General features: G+C 38.6%; 1 protein-coding gene across 2 annotated transcripts in view; it reads left to right on the top strand.

The window, feature by feature from the left end:
* The window catches only part of gli2b (GLI family zinc finger 2b), a 101,110-nt gene that overhangs the window by 48,604 nt on the left and 33,634 nt on the right, over positions 1-18,872 (top strand). For both annotated transcript variants that reach the window (XM_048172762.1, XM_048172761.1), the window contains exon 3: positions 9,604-9,709. In XM_048172762.1, coding sequence (XP_048028719.1) covers positions 9,604-9,709 — 106 coding nt within the window. The remainder of the gene's footprint in view (positions 1-9,603; positions 9,710-18,872) is intronic.

Below are 18,872 nucleotides of genomic sequence, written 5' to 3'. Positions count from 1 at the left end.
ATCTAATTTTGTCTATTTTTTAGACAAAACTGTTAAACAAAGACTAATGAAGACGGAGAATCCGCCTGTGCATCTGCCTTCTCAGCACTGTCAAAATAAAAGTCTCATACTTTTAATTATTGATACTGATACTTAAAAAAATGACAAATATCAGCCGATATATCGGCCTTTTTAGTATGTTGGTCGACCACTAATTATGGAAGTAAAAGGTGTTTTGAATGATGTTTCATGTTGACTTTAAATAATATAGATGCGTATTTGCTGAACGGCGACAGTGTATGAGAATGTATTGTAGCGTTTGCTTTTCTTTTGCTAATAATAGAAAATCAAACGCTATAATACTTTATTCATACACCGTTTGCTTTCTTTCCATAAGAGTTTTATCTAATTTTGTCTATTTTTTAGACAAAACTGTTAAACAAAGACTAATGAAGATTGAGAATGCGCCTGTGCATCTGCCTTCTCAGCGCTGTCAAAATAAAAGTCTGATACTTTTAATTATTGATACCGATAATTAATAAAATGACAAATATCAGCCGATATATCGGCCTTTTTAGTATTTTGGTCGACCACTAATTATGGAAGTAAAAGGTGTTTTGAATGACGTTTCATGTTGACTTTAAATAATATAGATGCGTATTTGCTGAACGGCGACGGTGTATGAGAATGTATTGTAGCGTTTGCTTTTCTTTTGCTAATAATAGAAAATCAAATGCTAAAATACTTTATTCATACACCGTTTGCTTTCTTTCCATAAGAGTTTTATCTAATTTTGTCTATTTTTTTGACAAAACAAAGACTAATGAAGATTGAGAAGGCTGCCTTCTCAGTGCTGTCAAAATAAAAGTCCACGTGCTGTCAAAATAAAAGTCCACGTGCTGTCAAAATAAAAGTCATAAAAAATTATCGGCCGATACGATAATTAAAAAACGCCAAAAATCAGCCGATATATCAGCCTTGGCAGTATATTGGTTGACCACTGATTACGGAAGTAAAGGTGTTTCAAATGCTGTTTCATTTTGCCTTTAAGCAGCTTAAATCGCGCACTAGTTGAGAGTCTAGTTACCCGTGACCCTACAAAACACAATGGATGGATTCAGGTGCAATTGTGCTCTTTTTCTAAATGAGCCACGTCCTTGTTTAATTTACAGATGCGCACCAGGAGTAATTCCTGCCTTCAGCTGCAGCTCTGGGCCAGCTGTTATCCGCGTCGCCCCCTTGGAGGGGTTCTGCGGGGCTAATATGAATGTAAGAAACCGTGCGCGCTGACGGCGCCCGCAGAAACGCCACTTTAATGCATCGCATTTTAATTATCGCCCTTATTCATTCGCCATCAGCGCCTCTGCTCTCTCTGTCTCTCCGACAGGGCTCTTTTTATCATAGCACTAGTCTTAAAGATAATAAACTTCAGCTTTAAGGTAATTACTTAATCTGGACAAACCTGTGTGTTAAGCAGCACTATTACGAGCAGAGGTGATAAATCAGGGGCTTGAGGTGGCGGGCCGATCACGACGTGCAGTAATCAGTCTTAGAGACTCTTGCGGTCTTAAGTACCTAGATTACACAAACAGCATGCTAACAACACATGTCTCAGTCTCTTTGTCCTTCTGTTTTACCTCCAGCATACTAGAAACTTAAATAACCAAGATTTTGAAGTGATGCATTTCCTCGGCCTGTTGAAAAAAATTGCTTAAATCAGCCTAAGAAGCTGGTCAGGTGTGCAAAACCATCAAAACAAACCAGCCTGTTCAGTTGAAACCATATTAGGCTGGTTTAAGCTATTTTTTCAGACTCTCTGCTTATGTTTCATTTTCATAAATAACTAATTGCACACAATCTAATGCAACTAAAACTATAAGACGTCAGACACTGTTTAGAATTAAAAATGCTTATTATGCTCAAATTAAGTTCCTGAATTTGAGTTGAGGTAACAAACAGGATGCAAGTAGGAAGTAGAATTAAAATTAATTGTAATTCAACAGTTATTTTTTAACTAGACAAGTGAAGTTTGTCAAGACCAAAATTGCATGTTGGATTGACAAATCCTTCTTTGAAAATTTGAAGAAAGAAAAGGCAGTAACACTTTAGTTTAGGGTCAAATTATCTATTATAATGCATATATTGGCTGTTTATTAGTACTTATAAAGCACATATTAATGCATGACCATATTCTACATCCGTTAATCCTACCAATACCTGAGCTTAACTACCTTACTAACTATTAATAAGCAGTAATTAGGTGTTTATTGACGCAAAAGTTGCAGTTAATAGTGAGAATTGGACCCTAAACTAAAGTTTGACCAAAAAAAAACAAGTTTAGAAAGCAAGTTTGAAGGTTTATAAGCCAGATGGATGGATGGATGGATGGATTCAAACACTCATGACTTAAAAGGAACCTTTATTCTTCAAATCCCAGAATGCACTGGTGTGTAGTGGATGGCATGGCGATGTTTAGTTAGGCCTGAGGCCAGCTTATTCTACAGGAATTTCCTGTCTAATTTCCCCTCCTGATTCTGTGAGTAATGCCCAAAGCTTTTTAATTGCGCTGCTAAGACCCCGGCCACTCAAAGGGCCATTATTGTTGCTGAGTACTTCCTGTAAAACGAAACCATTTACCCCTTTTAGATCCTGGGATTAGGGTACAACAAAAGACGAGAGGGGTTGTGCTTGTTTGGCTCGAATATTCAAAGATGAATGACGTTTAGAGTTAAGAGGGACAGCGCTTATCTGATCAAGACCCTCCTACGTTTTATTTTTATATATATATAGCTAATTGCATGGAACAAAATGCTCCTAAAACTGTAGGATATCAGAGTGGTGTGCCATTTAGGATTGAATTGAGAATATTCACAGCTGATTGACTTTAGGAAGAGTTAAGAGGGATGACTTTTATCTGATCAAGTCTCTTAATAGTAATAGTTCACCCAGAAATTAAATTGATCCCATGATTTACTCACCCTCAAGCCATCCTAGGTGTATACATAGCAAAATCCCCAGAGTTAAATCATCTCTGCTCAGAGTACATATGGTCCTTAAAATAACACTGAAGCAGAGTTAAATTTAATTAGATAATTAAGCAATTAATTAAGTAATGATTGCACATTAGTGATGAACACCTGCTGTTAACAAGCAGAATCACTGAAGAAATAAGAAAAAACACAAGAACTACAACTGACTTCAGTCACAGCCTTATTAATTGCTTAATTATCTCATTAACTTTAACTCTGCTTCAGTGTTACTTTAACACTATTTAGAGAGGGACCATATGTACTCTGAGCAGAGTTGATTTAACTCTGAGATATATTTTTTAAAAATTGCCTCTTCCAAGCTTTATAATGGGAGTGAATGGGGGGCGAGATTTTGATGCCCAAAAAAGTGCATCATAAAAGTAATCCATACGGCTCCAGGGGGTTAATAAAGGCTTTCTGAAGTGAAGCGATGGGTTTCTGTAAGAAAAATATCAATAATTAAAACTTTACAAACTATAATAACTGGCTTCGGGTAACGGACGTATGCGAGTCTAGTTCCGGGCGAAAGCGTAACCTCTGACCTGACGCATAAAGTATTGACGAACCCGGAAACACAGAGGATAGAGCGAAATAAAACACCAGTCACGAATTTGAAATCCAAAAGAGAATTTTTAAAGAGAAATGTCGGAGGAGCTTGAGAACCGCGAGAGGAGTCTAAAGCCCCGGGTATACTTTAGCTCGCGGACCCAAATTTCAGGACAGAAGAATCCACTAGGTGGCAATACGCACAGTACTGAGCAAAATGTGCATTTGTCGAAGAAGAGTGTGTAAAGAGCGATTCAAAAACAAGACGAGTAAACTCAGAAGCATGCCTTGTCCATCGTTTTTGGTGTATCTTCTGAACTATGTTGCAATAGTAGATGTACTATTTTTCTTCTCTGATCCTGCCCGGCGAATGTCCCGTTGATGACACGATGTCTGGTAAAAGAGTTTAGAAAAAAATGTACTGCGCATGTGTCGAACTCGGTCATCCATGCACATCCATGTTTAGTATACTTTGAAAGATGCGCGGACAGGCGCGGAAAGTGAAGTATACCCGGGGCTTAAAGGATTAGTCCACTTTCAAATAAAATTTTTCTGATAGTTTACTCACCCCCATGTCATCCAAGATGTTCATGTCTTTCTTTCTTCAGTCGAAAAGAAATGAAGGTTTTTGATGAAAACATTCCAGGATTTTTCTCCTTATAGTGGACTTCAATGGGCACCAAACGGTTGAAGGTCAAAATGTCAGTTTCAGTGCAGCTTCAAAGAGCTCTACATGATCCCAGACGAGGAATAATCTTATCTAGAGAAACCATCGACCATTTTCGAAAAAAATGTAAATGTATATGCTTTATATAAACAAATAATCGCCTTCCAAGTGCTTCCGCCAAAACCGCACTTTTGTATTCTTCAAAAAGCTTACGCTGTATGTCCTACGGCTTCCCTATTCTACTTATGGAAAAAATTGAACTGGCGCCGCGTTCGTTCTGTAAGTAGAATAGGGAAGCCGTAGGACATGCAGCGTAAGCTTTTTGAAGAATACGGAAAGTGGAAGCACGTGCAAGACGATAATTTGTGTTTATAAAGCATATACAGTTGTATTTTTTTAGAAAATTACCAATCGTTTCGCTAGTTAAGACTCTTATTCCTCGTCTGGTATCGTTTAAAGCTCTTTGAAGCTGCACTGAAACTGTAATTTTGACCTTCAACAGTTTGGTGCCCATTGAAGTCCACTATATGGAGAATAATCCTGGAATGTTTTCATCAAAAACCTTCATTTCTTTTCGACTGAAGAAAGAAAGACATGAACATCTTGGATGACATGGAGGTGAGTAAATTATCAGGAAATTTTTATTTGAAAGTGGACTAATCCTTTAAGCTTACGATACTCCTACATCCTACGTCATACGCCGGACTCCAGTGAACACACGGACAGACGTTACCGGAAGCTAGTGATCATAGTCTAAAAAGTTATAAATATGGATATTTTTCTTACAAAAACACATCGGTTCACTTCAGAAGGCCTTTATTAACCCCCTGGAGTCATATGGATTACTTTTATGCACTTTTTTGGGCTTCAAAATCTCGCCCCCCATTCACTCCCATGATAAAACTTGGAAGAGCCAGAATATGTTTAAATATAATGTGTTCGTCTGAAAGAAGATAGTCATATACACCTAGGATGGCTTGAGGGTGAGTAAATCATAGGGTAATTTTCGTTTTTGGGTGAACTATCCCTTTAAATAACAGTTTTTTATTGGTTCCATAACATCCATGGAACCTTTCCATTGCACAGCTAGTGGAAAAAGGTTCTTTAGAAACCAACAAACCCCCTTTTTGTAACTTTTATTTTCAAGAGTATAGTGTTTGAACGATTGAGAAGGTCCAGGTTAAGAAGTGCCTGAGAAAGTCGGAGCAGCCCGACACTGAAAAAGTGCGGCACCCCGCTGCGCCGTTCCCCCAGATGTGAAAACAAATGTTATCACCTAAAGACTAATAGATGCGAGGGGCTTCGTGGAAACTCCACAGCCGCGCCGCAGCCCTGGGGGATAGAGCTCAGTGAAGCTGGTAAACGTGCCTCTTGAACTCTCCAGAGCGATCCTCTTTTGTTCTTCCCGTTGCGGAGGAACAATGGAGCTGTCGGCATGATCGAATAATCCTGCCTGCTCCTCCGGTGACGGGGGCCTGGACGTCAGCGGCCTCTTCGGAGGGGGGAGAACGGGTCGCAAACGGGGTGGGTGTTTGTGCTGACATGAAAAATGCGACGGCTGGAAATAACAGTGGTAATGTGGATAATTGAGGGCGGGCACAGATGAATGAGGCTGCGGGGTAACGTGTCGGTTTAATGACAGGGACCGGGGCGGGTTCACGTTCGCTGCCGTCTTATTTCGGTCAGGAGTGTTTACGCCACCGCAAACGTTTGGGTTTAAGTTGTGTATTTTTCATGCTTCCAATTACCCTAGTTTGTGTCTTTCCCCTGTTTTATTTTTGCATCAGGCAACATCGTGATTAAAGTCGCCTTAACCGGACCCGCGTGATTAGGATTCATGCGGTGGTCCGTGACTTCAGCGCGGGAGAATTCCAGCAGCGGCTCCGTCATGTTCTGCTGACCCACTTCACTCTTTCTCTTTGTCCTCCACCTCTCTTCCCATACAATAATTCACCCGCTGCATTAGTAATGGGGCATTAACTGTGGCCGGGCGATGAATGCGGCCGCTAGCGTGCTTCTCACACCCGGCACAATTACACCGTTTACAGGCCGAGTTCTCGGTCGAGTTTTCTGTTCTACTAGTTAAAGGTCAGAATGCAGGCGTGTTGCATGTCAGACCTGGTGTTTAGATGCTCCAGTTGTGTTTTCAACAGCTGTGTGGCATTACGGTTACACATGTCAGGTGTGTTTTTATGGTGTTTTTCATCAATTAAAGGCAACCTGAGGCATTTTCCATGACAAATAGCTACTATAAAGAGAGCACATGACTTCAGCTTGTCACGCATCGCTGCTTTGATTGTGCTAAATTGTTTTAAATAAAACAGGCCAAGTACTGTAGACATTAGTGAAGATCGCTTATAGTCACGTCACTCATATTTTTAATGTCTTTTGTGGTAGATTTGTGACTCTGCAGACAAACTTTAAGATCAACAGAACAAAACAGGCTGAGTTCACTCAAAAAATGCACTGCTAAACAGAAAGTCATAAAGGTTTGGAACACATGAAGGTGATTTCATTTTTGGGCGCGCTATCCCTTTAAGCTTTACATTATGTAAATATGAAGGGAGAGAGAGAGAGAGACAGGAAAAGCAGCGGGTCATTTCCTGTCCTTTGGGACGGTCTTGTCTGCCATTCTGAAGGGGAACAAAGTGACAGAGAAGCAGAGAAAGCGAGACTGCTGACTCACACTGCTTCTGTTGAGTGTGTGAATCCTCTGGAGGAGCTGCTGAGAACCCCAGGTGTAGATAATGACCCGTGACCCCTGACCTCCCCGGGTCACCCCTCACCCTCCCACGGCTACTGCCCTAAAGAATGTTAATACAGTCCAGAGATCAGCTGATTCACTCACCCTCCTCTCATTCCTGCCAAGTCAAGCATTACTAGTACCAGTGCTCATAGTTACTGTTAATGATGCGAACATTCAGGACACTTTTGCAGCCTTCTAGTTTTTATATCTAACTCGTTTGTTTTTCTATCAGTTTTTTCTTCCACAGGGCATGAAAAGATTGAAGGAGCTCCAGGAGTGAAAGACTCTTCATTCATTCACATTTATTTTGTATATATAGCGCTTTTCACAATACAAATTGTTTTAAAGCAGCTTTACAGAAATGCATGTTTTTACATTATATACTCTAAAAAATGCTGGATTAAAAACAACCCAAGTTGGGTTGAAAATGGAGAAACCCAGCAGTTGAGTTGAATTTTTGCCCAATGTGCTGGGCAGTTTTATTTATCCCAAACTATTGTTTAAAAATTGCTATTTGGCAAACATTTAACCCAACCGCTGGGTTAAAACAATCCATTTGCTGGGTTTAATCAACCCAATTGTGGGGTTAAAACAACCCAATCGCTGGGCTAAAACAACCCAATTGTTGGGTTAAAACAACCCAATCTCTGGGATAAAACAAACCAGTTCTTGGGTTAAAACAGCCCAATCTCAGGGTTAAAACAATCAAATTGTTGGGTTAAAACAACCAAATCGCTGGGTTAAAACAACCCAGTTCTTGGGTTAAAACAACCCAATCGCTGGGTTAAAAACAATCAAATTGTTGGGTTAAAAACAACCCAATCGCTGGGTTAAAATAACCCAATTTTTTTGGTTAAAACAACCCATTCGTTGGGTTAAAACAACCCAATTGTGGGGTTAAAACAACCATTTGTCGGGTTAAAATAACCCAGTTGTTGGGTTAAAACAACCATTTGTTTGGTTAAAATAACCCAGTTGTTGGGTTAAAACAACCCAATCGCTGGGATAAAACAACCCAGTTCTTGGGTTAAAACAGCCCAATCGCAGGGTTAAAACAACCCAATTGCTGGGTTTAATGAACCCAATTGTGGGGTTAAAACAACCCAATCTCAGGGTTAAAACAATCAAATTGTTGGGTTAAAAACAACCCAATCGCTGGGTTAAAATAACCCAATTTTTTGGTTAAAACAACCCATTTGTTGGGTTAAAACAACCCAATTGTGGGGTTAAAACAACCATTTGTTGGGTTAAAATAACCCAGTTGTTGGGTTAAAACAACCCAATCGCTGGGATAAAACAACCCAGTTCTTGGGTTAAAACAGCCCAATCGCAGGGTTAAAACAACCCAGTTGCTGGGTTAAAACAACCCAGTTCTTGGGTTAAAACAACCCATTTGCTGGGTTAAAACAACCCAATTGTTAGGTTAAAACAACCCAATCGTTGGGCTAAAACAACCCAATTGTTGGGTTAAAACAACTCATTCGCTGGGTTAAAACAGCCCAATCCCTGGGTTAAAATAACCCAATTGTTTGGTTAAAACAACCCATTCGCTGGGTTAAAACAACCCAATTGTTAGGTTAAAACAACCCAATCGTTGGGCTAAAACAACTCAATTGTTTAGTTAAATCAACCCATTCGCTGGGTTAAAACAGCCCAATTGTTGGGTTTGTCCATTTTCAACCCAACTTGGCTTGTTTTTAACCCAGCATTTTTTTAGAGTGTACAATTCAGAGGTGATACAGTATAAGATGATACGAATCATGTAGTTACTGTAGCTAACATCATGTATTCATTTAGACAGAAACAATGAGCTCAATAAAGACTAATTAGAAAGAAAAGCTAGTTAAGACTTTACCATTGCAAACAGCTCTTGGCACTATAAAGCCGGTGCGGCTGCACCCAAAGATCAACTGTGGTTTCCCGTTATCATAACTGCTAATGAAGCGCTGTTGACCTTTAACGGGATGTCCCGAGCCAACGGAGGCTTTATTACAGGAAAGTGCTGATTCTGATTCTCTTTGGGCTCAAATAAAACGATCCAGCCAAAGGAGTTAAGATGAAAAGAAACGCCAGCCAGACTGTAAAACGCTGAGGCAACGAGCAACAGCTTTTATTCTCTCATTAGTCCAAGTGTTTGATTTCAAAAGCCTAACCTCCTCTGATTTCACGTCACCCTGGCACCTTCGTTCTGAGCTCGTTTCGGGGCCAGTAAAGCGTAGGGGATGCGGTCGGCTCGGTGTTGGTTCAGTAGGGAGACGCTCCGGTTGGCACGGCCCAGCGATGCCGAGGCCGAGGAATGTTCTCCCTGTGCTGTCAGCCCCAGTTTGCGTCCCGGATGGTTTTTTCCTTCATAACGTCCATCATCTGTACGAGTTCAAAGAGCGTCTAGCTGCAGGTCTTTGTCAAAAGCCCAGTTGGATATCTTTTATGTTGGGGATGTAGGATTTCTTAGGATACTTTGATTATTTATTTATTCCTCCACTCTTGTGTGATAGTGCCAATATTTTACACGAAACTGCTCAGCGCGCTCTGAAATTCATGTTACTTTATTGTAGCGCTGGTGCCTTTGAAATTTCTTTTTTGAAACTCTGACTTTTCTCGTTTTTTTCAGCTCTCTCTCTCTTTCTCTTTTTCAGGCCCTCATCATATCTTCCCAACTTTCCATTCTCCGATCCCCATCGACGTGCGTCACCATGAGGGGAGATACCACTACGAACCCCACGCTCTCCACGCTTTGCACGGGTAAGCCTGCAGCCCTGTCCATTTCTGGCTCTGGTTCTCAGTGAATATAAATAATCTCTGTGCTCACAAATAAAGCATCTGCTTTGTTTATCCCTGCGGTCAAAATGCACACAGACATGTAACATTCAAATGCGGCGTAATCACAGGTAATCCCAAACCAACCGGCGCATGTGTTTGATGCTGGAAACGTTCATAAAAAGCATGTGTGTTTATGGACATTCAGAAGGGCACGTTATTTTGAGGTTCGAGCTACGTCATTCAGTTCTTGATTTAACCGTTTAGAAAACGCTTAAACCCTCGCCTTGTTTCCGTGCCAGACAAGAAAACTCAAGGCCAGGTAAATCTCAAATCCAGGAAACAGATTAGTACAATTCATGGGATCAAACATCTGGAAAGGAGACTATAAACTTTTCCTCTCTCATCTTCGTCCCATTTATTTCTTTCTTTCTTTTAACGTTTTACCTTTAAGACTTAAACAGACGCTTTTTCCAGAGCAACTTACTTAGTGCACACTTTTTTGTGTGGGACTGTCAAGTCAGATGTTTTGGTATTCAAGATATCTCTGAAAAGAAACAAAAGCAGATTTTTCTTCAAATTCTTTAATGAGACAATTGATGGAGTGTGTAGCTTTCCATTTCTTAACCGTTTTGCGTCCATTTTTTTTTTTTTTTTTTTTTTCCAGTTTTCTTTTTTTGATAATTTTGTCTGTGTTAATGCCAACAGCATAAATATTGGCACAAGTGTGTATTTTTATTAGAATTTTAATATTTCACCCTCATTTCCTTTAATAAATCTATTTTACACCAGTAACACAAAATAGTTCCACTCAGGACCTGAAGGCCAAAATGATCCCCATTGAAACCCATTAAAACTGCGATTTTTAATCTCAGGGCCATTTAACTATAAAATGATGCAATCTTTGTTATTAAGCTTTCATTCTGTTGGTAAGGCTTCAAAATTAAAAAAAATATATATATTTTTTTATCAGATGGTGCCATTTTCTCAGGTTTGGCCTATAAAGCAAATACTCGCTTTATTCCTGTTTTCCGCTTCTTCATATTATAGAGCCAATTTATAACTAATGCAGCTATAATTGTGTGGGTGTCAGAATGTGGTTATTAAAAAATTGTGTGTAATATTCCAGAGAGAAAAACTCTACTGTACTATAAATCACAAATAAAACCACTGGCATCTAATGGGAAAAGTTTGAAACTGCGCCCAAACAAAATCTTACTGAAAGCTAATTTTTTGAGATATCAACCTCAAATTTGGAACACAACTTATTTAGATGTATCGCTTTGATTTTATAGCAGTTTTAGAGTTCAACATGTTTCATAAAATATATATTTTATATAAAATAATGTTCATAAATAATTTTCATAAACTTAAACCTCTATAACTTTTTTCTTGTTTCACTTTTTAAATAATCTGCCAAGGGTCTTCTTCAAAATTTGACCAAAATTAAGTCTGTGTTTTTCAAAATTAAGACCTATGTGTAACTTTGATGCACAAAGGTGAAACAACCATGTAGGAAGACACATCATGGCCATATTCCAGAATGACAAAGCCAAGATTCATCCGGCTCAAATTGTGAAAGAACAGTTGAAAGGGAGCATAAAGAATCAATTTCACACATGAATTGGAACTCATTGAAACTCATTGAAAGTCTTTGGGTTGTGCTGGAGGAGACTTTACAGAGTGCTCACCTCTTGCATTGTCTTGACCAAAAACTGATGCACCTCTTGATGGAAATAACATCACAACATTTATTTCCATCAAGATGTGCTTCAATTTTTGCTCAAGATCTTGATGCAAGAGTCGAGCACTTTGTAAAGTCTCCTTCTTGAGATTCCTGACGCTTTATGGCATATGCGACTTCATTTCTAAGTATCCATTTTGTCGCCTCAGATCATTTGATCTTGGGAGAATTTGATTAGAAATTGAGTTCATATAAGATATCTGACTTTTGAATGCAGTCTTTGGCATCTTAGGAGACATGTGTGCGATTACTGGGTAGAAACGTGAGAATCAGGACAAGCTTTTAGTTTTGTTTCAGATCAGATCATTTGATCTTGGAAGAATTTAATGAGAAATATTTGAGCTCATATTGAGATATCTGACTTTTAAACAGACTTTGGTGCAAAAGACTCCATTGTTAAGGTCTTTTCTTAAACTCTAGAAGAGATACACATGATTACTGGAGGAAAACATTTCGGTTTTGTTTAAGCATCAATTTTGGCTCAAATATTTCTCCTCAAATTCTTTAAAGGGACAACTGCTCACATAAATTATGTGCACAAACCTATCAAATTAGCATGTGGGTAGCACCTCAGGTCATCTTGGGAGAATTTGATGAGAATTTATTGACTTTTGATTGCAGACTTTGGAAAATCTGAGCACATTGTTGAGATCTCTTCTGAAAGGAGACTTGGTCTCTTTGGAGAAACAGTTGAGATATTCCAGGGATCTGTAATTTTTCTTTCCTAAGGGTTTAGTTTAGGCTTCCCAAACAGATCCATCCAACCCAGAGGTCTTGGTTTTCCCAGCATGCTCCGGTTCAGGTGTGTCGAGCCGCTGCAGTAATGTAGGTTAACCTCTAGACCTTCAGAGCTTCATGCGTCCCACATGGATTTTCCAGCGGATCGGCGGGGGCGGTATTGAAGAAACAGAACATAAAGTGGGCCGCGCTAGTTTTTGAAGTTGCACTTTGTTGTTTTTCCTTAAATACAACACCTTGGAGTTTTTTTTTTCCCCTCCTCGTCTTTTTTGAAACGGGGTCTGGAGGCTCGAAGGAAGGTTTATCTTAAAAGAGCAGAATAAATCGATAGAATTCTCGAAGTAGCGTTGTTACATTTAAATTCACAGATTTTGATGGTGATACATTCGGTCGGCCCGCTAGCAGCTAGCCTATTCATCACACATAGAGCCGCGTTGGGGGGAGACTAGCTGTCTCAACACTCGCTCGCCTTGATTAATGTGATTTGATCTTGACAGTGGACCCCTAATTCATCAAGACCTTGATCTGGCTGTCTTTTCCTCTGCCTGAGCCAAATTCATCTAATTACAGGGACATTGTGCAGCAAATTAAGCGCGGTGTCGCCCGTGGCAAGCCGAGACACTTTGTTACAGTCGCCGGGCGGCATGTCAAGGGTCTCCGAGCTGATTGTCTAACATGACATCTCCATACAGTTCGTTTTATCATTGTTTGCATATAAAATAATGAGGGCGCTGGTTATTTTGTCAGAGCTGTCAGCGGAGCGGCCGTAGGAAGCTTCCCCTATGGATATCTTGCTTTCGTTCTTCATTTTTTTCCCTCTGTTTGACAAAGCGAGGGGGAGAAAAGCTAGCTTTTTTTCCAGAGCTGGCTGAAATGACAACGGACGGTGCGATTCATCTGTGTAGCGGACAGGAGCGCCGTGGGAATTCTCCCAGGCGGAGGGAAGAGAGCGCCGGTGACTTCCGAACGAACCTCCCACTTGTCAGCGTCGCTTTCCCGTCCGGCCGAGTGTCAGAAAGCTTCCAGCGAGACGACAGGCCTGGAGAAAGACACTTCCACTGCTCCGGTGCTGCAGAGAAAAAGCATGTTTGCTTTGAGGGAATTTTTCATGCCTGTTGTTTAGTGCAGATTAACACAGAAAATAATGTCTGCTTGTACTTAATAAAAAAGCGATCAGGAAACCTGTTTACATTAGTGCACTTAGGGCTGGGTATCGATACAGATGTCCCAATTTGATTTGATTATGATTCACAAGATCTTGATTTGATTCTCGATTTTCAGTTTGGTTCAATGATTCAATTTTTACTGACCCCACCTCAAAAAAAAGTAATAAATTAATTAAATAGTTCTTGTTTTTGTTGTTTTTCACTGATGTAAATTTAAAAGATTATTAAAGACAAGTAAACAAACAATCATATAATAGAACAAAGATACAAATGAAATAATCAGTGCTTTTCAGGTTTTTCAGGTAGGTCTAAAAGTAGTTTTCAGGTAAATTGAATAAAGTAATCAAATATTATCTTCACTGTACAAATTAAACAAAGGTTAATCCTTATTATAGTTGCAAAAAAAGTTAATCAGTGAAGAGCAGTGAGTGATTTCTTTGTCTTTTGTAGTTTGATTAACATTAAAAACACAGACAGCAGCAGGAATATTAGGCTGCTGTCACTTTAAGACTAATGCACAGAAATTTTAATTCGAAAAATCATTTTATTATTTGCATGCTGTCATCAGCATTTAATCTGAGGGAAAACAACTATCAGATACACACACAGAAGATCAAAGGTCTTCACTACAACCCGCCAAAATAAAAGTTTTAAATTTTAAAACCCTAAAACGATTTTTACACTCTAAAAAATGCTGGGTTAAAAACAACCCAAGTTGGGTTAAAAATGGACAAACTCAGCAATTGGGTTGTTTTAACCCTGTGATTGTGTTTTAACCCTGCGATTGGGTTTTAACCCTGTGATTGGGTTGTTTTAACCCAGCGATTGGGTTGTTTTAACTCTGCGATTGGGTTCTTTTAACTCTGCGATTGGGTTGTTTTAACCCTGCGATTGGGTTGTTTTATCCCTGCGATTGGGTTGTTTTAACCCTGCGATTGGGTAGTTTTAACTCTGCGATTGGGTTGTTTTAACCCAGCGATTGGTTTGTTTTAACCCAGCGATTGGGTTGTTTTAACCCTGCGATTGGGTTGTTTTAACTCTGCGATTGGGTTCTTTTAACTCTGCGATTGGGTTGTTTTAACCTTGCGATTGGGTTCTTTTAACTCTGCGATTGGGTTCTTTTAACCCTGCGATTGGGTTCTTTTAACTCTGCGATTGGGTTGTTTTAACCCTGCGATTGGGTTCTTTTAACTCTGCGATTGGGTTCTTTTAACCCTGCGATTGGGTTGTTTTAACCCTGCGATTGGGTTCTTTTAACTCTGCGATTGGGTTCTTTTAACCCTGCGATTGGGTTCTTTTAACTCTGCGATTGGGTTCTTTTAACCCTGCGATTGGGTTCTTTTAACCCTGCGATTGGGTTCTTTTAACTCTGCGATTGGGTTGTTTTAACCCTGCGATTGGGTTCTTTTAACTCTGCGATTGGGTTCTTTTAACTATTGATTGGGTTCTTTTAACTCTGCGATTGGGTTCTTTTAACCCTGCGATTGGGTTGTTTTAACCCTGCGATTGGGTTCTTTTAACTCTGCGATTGGGTTGTTTTAACCCTGCGATTGGGTTCTTTTAACTCTGCGATTGGGTTGTTTTAACCCTGCGATTGGGTTGTTTTAACCCAGCGATTGGGTTGTTTTAACCCAGCGATTGGGTTGTTTTAACCCTGCGATTGGGTTGTTTTAACCCTGCGATTGGGTTGTTTTAACTCTGCGATTGGGTTCTTTTAACTCTGCGATTGGGTTGTTTTAACCCTGCGATTGGGTTGTTTTAACCCTGCGATTGGGTTGTTTTAACCCTGCGATTGGGTTCTTTTAACTCTGCGATTGGGTTGTTTTAACCCTGTGATTGGGTTGTTTTAACCTTGCGATTGGGTTGTTTTAACCCTGCGATTGGGTTGTTTTAACCTTGTGATTGGGTTGTTTTAACCCTTCGATTGGGTTGTTTTAACCCTGCAGTTGGGTTAAATGTTTGCCCAACCTGCTGGGTAGTTTTATTTAACTCAACTATTATTTAAAAATGATTGTATTTCTTGCTTAAAATGAACCCAAAATATGTTGAAAATGAACATTTATTAATAAGTTTAATGAATAATAATTAAACAATAAACATTTAGTTAAATTGCTTATTAATAAATGTTCAGCTTTTGATTATTATTGTTGCCTCTAGTAATTATGTGTCTGATTTTTAATTTCCAGTATATTTTGGGTTCATTTTAAGCCAGACATAAAGTCATTTTTAAACAATAGTTGAGTTAAATAAAACTGCACAGCATGTTGGGCAAACATTTAACCCAACTGCAGGGTTAAAACAACCCAATTGAAGGGTTAAAACAACCCAATCACAAGGTTAAAACAACCCAATCGCAGGGTTTCTCCATTTTCAACCCAACTTGGGTTGTTTTTAACCTAGCATTTTTTATAGTGCAAGATGTTTACAGATATGTACATGTTTCATAAGGCACTATTATTGGTAAAATGTATTAAATTGTAAATGTTTCATGAATTCAATTGATTAGAGTATATTTTTTAATAGAGAAAACACTAAATTTGGGAAAAAATAGATTTCATAGGGCCCAAAGCACTGCGAAAATACGCTGACATTTCTAACTTTGTTACTAACTAAAGGACGAGTTGAAGCTATTTTCTGTGGTAATCGACCGAAAGCTTGTAGGCCGCCAAGAAAGAAAGTTGTTTACAAATTCACAGACTGGTACGAAGAGCACTTGTGAGGAGAAATAGCTGCTGGCTCTGATAATGTTAGTGTTATTGAACCTTTAGAAGACATTCAGATGCTTAATAGCAAATAAAGAAGACATTCTTGAGCACACCTGTACTGGAGACTCGCCTCTAACTATGTCTGATTTCAGATTGCGTCTCAAACGGTGGTTGATCTGTTTAGATGTCAGTCGGGCTGATAGTCAGACGGGTGAAACAACTGAGGAGAATGAAATCAGGTGTTTTCAGCACTGAGGATGACGTGAAACATCACTCATATAGAGCAGCATGAGTATGTAGGTCGCTGTCCTCTGCTTGTGTGAGGAAGTATGAAAGTATTGTTTGTTCTGTAAGAGTTTGGGGACTGTCCGTGTGTGTGTGTGTGTTTACTACAGTATTGCGTGTGCGCTCTATGGCTCTCAGGCAGAAATGTGATTTATCTAAATCAGAGTATCAGCCCCCAGGTAGAGACGAGTTCCTGTCATAGAGCAATTCATCACCAGCACCGCACACACACACACACACACACACACACACACGTCGGTCCTGCAGAGTTCAGCTCCAACCCAAGCGTTAGTAATCCTGAAGACATTGATCAGCTTCTTCAGTGAATCTTTGAGACATTATTGTTCTGAAACTCTAGAGATTTCAGGCTCTTTTTCGCAGCATTCAGCATTTGTCATTCAGTCCTGAGGAGCGTTTGAGACGTTCATGTGTGAGTGTGTGTGATTTCTCTGGCCTCCTGCGGCGCATGTGAATGGGGTTTACACGTCTCCATCACCTAAAGTGCCCAGATAATGCCAACACGTGGGCACCTGACGGCCTGGCGCGCTCTGAAAACAGGTGCTCTGACCATCTGCTGGGCAGCAGAAACAATGCCCTCGTCACGGGAGTCTAAAACTGCTCTCGCCTCCTGAACAATAGGCAGCGGTCAGCGATCCACGGCGGACCAATGAAGCGGGCAGATCCGCTGGACTCCAGGGATGGTTTTATTACTCAGGACAATATTATGGCAGATTAATAGAGGAAATGAATGTGTATTTATGTGCTGTGATTACGCTTTCTCACTGTTGTGACGGGAAGATTACAGATATTTGCTATCAGTTTTATCCAAAGGTGCTAATCAAATCACGTCACACACTAAACGACAGTCCAAAATCACTCCCTGCTGCTTAATTAGTGCTCTTTTATTTAGTTTGTTTACTGTAGTGTTCTCCGAATTATATTTTTCAAGTATTTAAATTGAAATAAAATAGAAAATAAGTATTAAAAATATTTCTAAAATGTGTAACATTAATTTTTATTGCAATTTATTCTTTATTATTATTATTATTTTTATTAATAAAAAGTGTATTTTAAAAATAATATTCTTCATATTTGTTTGTTTTTATGGAAAGTTTAGATTTGTAATCCTATATAAAGGATAATCATATAATCCTTTTTTATTATCCTATTATTTTAATTGTTATGAACATATATATATATATATATATATATATATATAAAGCTGTCATTAAAAATGTATTAAATATTAAAAGCTGAATAAAATATAATTTATGCATTTAATCTCTTATTTTAATACATTTGAACAAATAAGTTTGTATATATATATATATTAATTATATAATATTAATAAAAAATACAACAATAAAACAAAACAAAAAATAAAACAATATTCTTCATATTTGTTTTTGTATGATATTTTTATTATAATTAACTTTTTTATTCTCTTATTTTATAAATGTGTTTTTTATATATGTGTGTGTGTGTGTGTGTAGATGATAAAAAAGTTTATAATAAATTATTGTAAATAAATTATTTATACTATTATTTATATAATATAATATATATATATATATATATATATATATATATATTATAAATGTTTATATATATATATATATATATATATAAAAAACTATATATAAAATATATACATTTCTGATAAAAATGTATCAATAATTTTTTTTGTGGGACAATTGAAAAATAAAACAATATTCTTTGTTTTTGTGGGATTTTTTAACTATAATTCACATATATATATATATATATCATAAAAAACTATATATAATATATATACATTTCTGATTAAATTTAATAATAAAAAATAACTTATAAAAACAAAAAACAAAAAAAACTATATTCTTCATTTTTGTTTAAGCTTTTATGTAAAAAATCAGTATAAAACGTATATAATAAACGTATATAAAATACTTCATATAATACTCTATGCAAAAAAGAAACGTGTACTCCATTTCTCCGGTCACAGTATTTCCATCAGTGATCGTCTGCTGGAGGTGAACGTGTGAATGAGGAACGAATGACTGATTTCGGGTTCAGCCAGGGACTCTGAGTGGCCCGTCGGTCCCGCTGCGTCTGGAGCCTCGGGCCGCTGAGATTCACTGGATTCTGGCCCCATCGTCCATCACCGCCGTTACCCCGATGCATTCTGGGAGCCTTAAGCCCCGTCTCCGTCTCTTCAGGAGGGTATAGGTGTGAAAGAGGCAGCTTGCAAGGTCCCACAATCCCCTGGTGCAGAACAGGCGATGCTTCAGTGTTGTTTTTGCTATGAAAATGAGAATCACTCCACAGGCGAAGCATTTTAAATTTGAATATTACATTACTTATTTAAGTGCCGCCCGGCTGTGTGCGCTCTTTCATGGTGGAGGTTTGTTTGAATCTGAGAGTGTTTTACATACAGTCCATCTGATCTCCAAAGAGAGGCTGCTATTAACTATGCATGTGTCTGAAATACATACTAGTTTTTCAGCCTTATTTTGAGAAGAACGACGATG

The sequence above is a fragment of the Megalobrama amblycephala genome, linkage group LG21 (genome assembly GCF_018812025.1).
Source record: "Megalobrama amblycephala isolate DHTTF-2021 linkage group LG21, ASM1881202v1, whole genome shotgun sequence".
Classification (NCBI taxonomy): domain Eukaryota; kingdom Metazoa; phylum Chordata; class Actinopteri; order Cypriniformes; family Xenocyprididae; genus Megalobrama; species Megalobrama amblycephala.
The sequence above is the reverse complement of the archived record's forward strand: the minus strand, read 5'-3'. Positions and strand labels throughout refer to the sequence as shown.